Genomic DNA, 3,616 nt, shown 5'->3' with positions numbered 1-3,616 from the left:
GGGCAAGAGTTTTAAGGCCGGGATTAACAAAGTTATGGTTGCTTCGCAGGATTCAGAGATCCAGGACAAGTCGTGTATTCCCACATTGACAACTCCCTCTATGAATGGTGGGAAGGGCACTCGTTCGAGTCCTAAGACCAAACGGCGATGGCATAAAAACAGAGATTTTGTAGAGGATTCTTCGTCGGGAAACGGAGATCGACTCGCATCGAAGGAGGTGATGTGAGCTCGTTTGGGAATAATCCTCCTGGTAAAGGGATCGCCTCAGTAGTACGGCAAGGTCAAAGGGATGTAGCTAAGATGTCGAATACTTGTGAACCATTATTGGAAGGGAAACAGTTGATCGGCGATAGCATGTTGCTTAGGCTTGCTCAAAAGTTTTGTAACGGTCAACTCAATGTTGATGAGCAAGGTAATCGGGGTATAGGACTGTCGGTGAGTGGGCAAACCACGGAGCAGCTGAACAGTAGATTAAGATCGTGTTCAAAGTTGACCGATTCGGTAATTCTCATGATTGGCACGAATGACATCCTTAACTTCCAATCTGAAGAAGTTGTTAAGCGCAACATGTTAGAAACGTTGGAACTGTTATCGCACAGAACAAAAGAAATTAATTGGTTGACCTTACCTCCCTTAGCACGCATTATGCGTAATGAAAATTCATATGTTTGGAGGAAATGGAAAGGGATCAATGAGTTCATAGTTTCACTTCACAATGATAGAAATGTCAAGGTACATGACATCTCTTCGCTGTTCTTCAGCAGTCAGGGCGATATACGAGTAAATTTGTTTGAAGACTTCTTAGGTAATCCTTCACGGGGAAAAATGGATCGTGTACACTGGAATAGGGAAGGTATGGTGTGTGTGCTCAATTTCCTTAGGGGAAAAGGAGTCTTAGGAAAATCGCAGCCAAGGGCTACTGAACCAAATTCGCAGATTGTGGTTGAGGCCGAGATTCATGCGGTTGATGAACCGTCCATGCAACGACCTAATTCGGAAAACCGAAGGGAAGCTCTGACCTACGGGCGGGGGGTGAGAGTAAGGTAGAACATCCTGTCATTATGTATGTAAATATTAATGATATCGGGGAAGGAACTGATTTTGATAATTCGAAGAATTTATTTGTACCTGTAAATATTGATTCTAAACGGTGCGCTTCTGCTTTGATTCAAATTGCTATTTTAGGTAAACCATTTGTTGCCCTCTGCGACAGTGGCGCTGAGGCGAGCCTATTGGGAATGAGCGTCTGGAAATCCATCTCATCATTAATCTCTAGGCCAAGGTTGGAACCTGCTTCCGGCATAAAATTGATTGATTATTCCGGCTCAAAAGCAAAATCAGTAGAGGGAATTGCGAAGGTAATGATCAATTTGGGGGGCTATGATTACTATGTGCGTTTTATCGTAGTGAAAAATTTAAATATTCCTGTGTTATTAGGATTAGATGTCATATATGGGATTCACGGGGAACTCAATTTTGACGAGGAGGCCTTTTTCTATAGAACACCCAATGGTAGGGCTCTTTTAAAGTTTACTCCTCTTAAAGAAGTCGACACTCTGGAATCGGAGGTGCCAATATCCAACGTATCTTTGAATTCACCCGGATTAGAAAATCAACCCTTAGATTGGATAGACAAATTAAAAGGTTTTCTAAATCTAGATGGGAATTTAAATGCAAGGTTTTTGGGGATGCTAACCTCGTTTGAACAGACCTTTTCGGATAAGCCAGGGTTGTGTAAAGAATATGTCCATCGCATGGAACTTGACACAAAGGTCCCGATCGTTGCAAAGAACTACCCTATTCCCTATGCATACAGAGACAAGGTGAGGGAACAATTAAATCGAATGTTGGAATGGGGGGTGATAGAACTATCAGACTCAGAATACCGTTCGCCGTTGTTAGTTGTCCCGAAATCTAATGGGGAAATTCGCCTGTGCGTCGATCTAAAGAAAGTCAACCAGCATGTTAAACCCATGCAACTGACCCCAATGAAAATTGATGATCTATTGACTTCTTTTTTAGACTGTAAATTTTTTACTTCACTTGATTTGGGAAATGCCTATTGGCAGGTACCTTTGCATGAGGACAGTCGCAGGTACACTGCTTTTGCATTTGAGGGTATTTTGTATCAATTCAGGCGGGTGGTGTTTGGCTCGGTGAACGGCACAGCGGTATTTGTTGACGTGATGAACAGAGTGCTCGGTTCGTTCTTGGATTTTGTGGTTGTATATGTGGATGATATAATAATCAAGTCTAGGGACTTCGAGTCACATCTAAAGCACGTAGCTTTGGTGTTGGAAAGGCTAAGCTGTGCAGGTTTCACATTGAAGTTGGAAAAATGCAAATTCGCGGTTAAAGAGTTTAAATTTCTGGGACATATCGTCTCCACGCAGGGTATCACCAAAGATCCAGCTTACGTGGACTCAATAGTCAACTTACGTAAACCAGAAAATTTGAAACAACTACAAAAAATTCTAGGCAGTTTCAATTGGTTGGCTAAATATATACACAATTATGCCATCATTGCGAATCCTTTATATGAATTGTTGAAATTGAAGACCAAATGGCGTTGGTCCAAGGAAGCAGATGAAGCGTTTAAGCGACTAAAGTCCCTGGTAGTCCAAGAGGTGACACTGAATTTTCCGAATTTTGAAGCAACGTTTTATATTCAAACGGATGCATCTCTTGTGGGAATAGGGGGTTATTGTTTTCAAATCATAGAGGGAAACATGAAACCTTTAGGATTTGTTAGTAGACTGCTCAGATCATATGAAAAGTCTTACACCTCGACTGAAATTGAGGTTTTAGCTATCCTGTTTACTATAGGGAAATTTTCCACCTTTCTCAAAGGTAGACGGTTTGTAGTCGTGTCTGACCACAAATCGCTTACGTGGCTAGAGTCGGCCCATTCTTGGAATGCTCGACTTACTAGATGGTTCATCCAAATGCAACAATATTCTTTTGTGGTACAGTATTGTAAAGGAGCTGACAATGTTTTGGCTGATACACTGAGCAGGAATTTTCCCGATGTATTGAATGAACAATTTTTAGTTAATATTTCAGCTGTCTCACCCTTGGTTAAGGAAATTGTCACTAGGGAAGAATTGATCTTGTTTCAGAGTCAGGATACTAATTTGAAACAAATCATAGATCATTTAAGGGGCACGATGCTGAATGTCAATCCTCGATCTAGAACTTGGAACCAAACGTATAGTTTGTATAACGATGTATTGTATATTAAAGATTTCCATACAGATTCTCGCTGTAGAATCTGTATTCCTGACAAGTTAATTGGAAAAGTGTTAAGGGCATGTCATGATGATATGGGACATTTTGGTGTCGCGAAAACTTTATCTCAAATTTACCAAGTATTTTATTGGAAAAGGATGCAGACGGATGTAAAGTCTTACGTAAAAAATTGCGAGCTCTGTCAGCGCACCAAACCAAATAAACATCCGGCAAAATTCGTCGCAAAATCTCACGTCATGAACAAACCTGGGCAGTTACTGTTCATTGACCTCCAAGGTCCGTTCACGTTGGGTCCGAAGCGGGAAAGGTTCCTATTTACGGTTTTAGATGCTGCATCCAGGTATATGGTTGCCTATCCCATTGTTAA

The 3,616-nt window shown here is 41.3% G+C and overlaps 1 protein-coding gene across 1 annotated transcript; it reads left to right on the top strand.

Moving 5' to 3' along the window:
* Positions 1-300: 300 nt before the first annotated feature.
* On the top strand, positions 301-1,047 carry LOC145982499 (maternal effect protein oskar-like). Its single transcript, XM_083115956.1, has one exon. The coding sequence runs from the start codon at positions 301-303 to the stop codon at positions 1,045-1,047; it is 747 nt and encodes a 248-aa protein (XP_082972082.1).
* The last annotated feature ends 2,569 nt before the right edge of the window (positions 1,048-3,616 follow it).

The sequence above is a fragment of the Lepisma saccharinum genome, unplaced genomic scaffold (genome assembly GCF_977018435.1).
Source record: "Lepisma saccharinum unplaced genomic scaffold, izLepSacc3.1 HAP1_SCAFFOLD_198, whole genome shotgun sequence".
Taxonomy (NCBI): Eukaryota; Metazoa; Arthropoda; class Insecta; order Zygentoma; family Lepismatidae; genus Lepisma; species Lepisma saccharinum.
The sequence above is the reverse complement of the archived record's forward strand: the minus strand, read 5'-3'. Positions and strand labels throughout refer to the sequence as shown.

Bases quoted from the DNA above. Each gene is read 5' to 3' on its own strand.
- LOC145982499 (XM_083115956.1), top strand. From the start codon at position 301: ATGTCGAATACTTGTGAACCATTATTGGAAGGGAAACAGTTGATCGGC.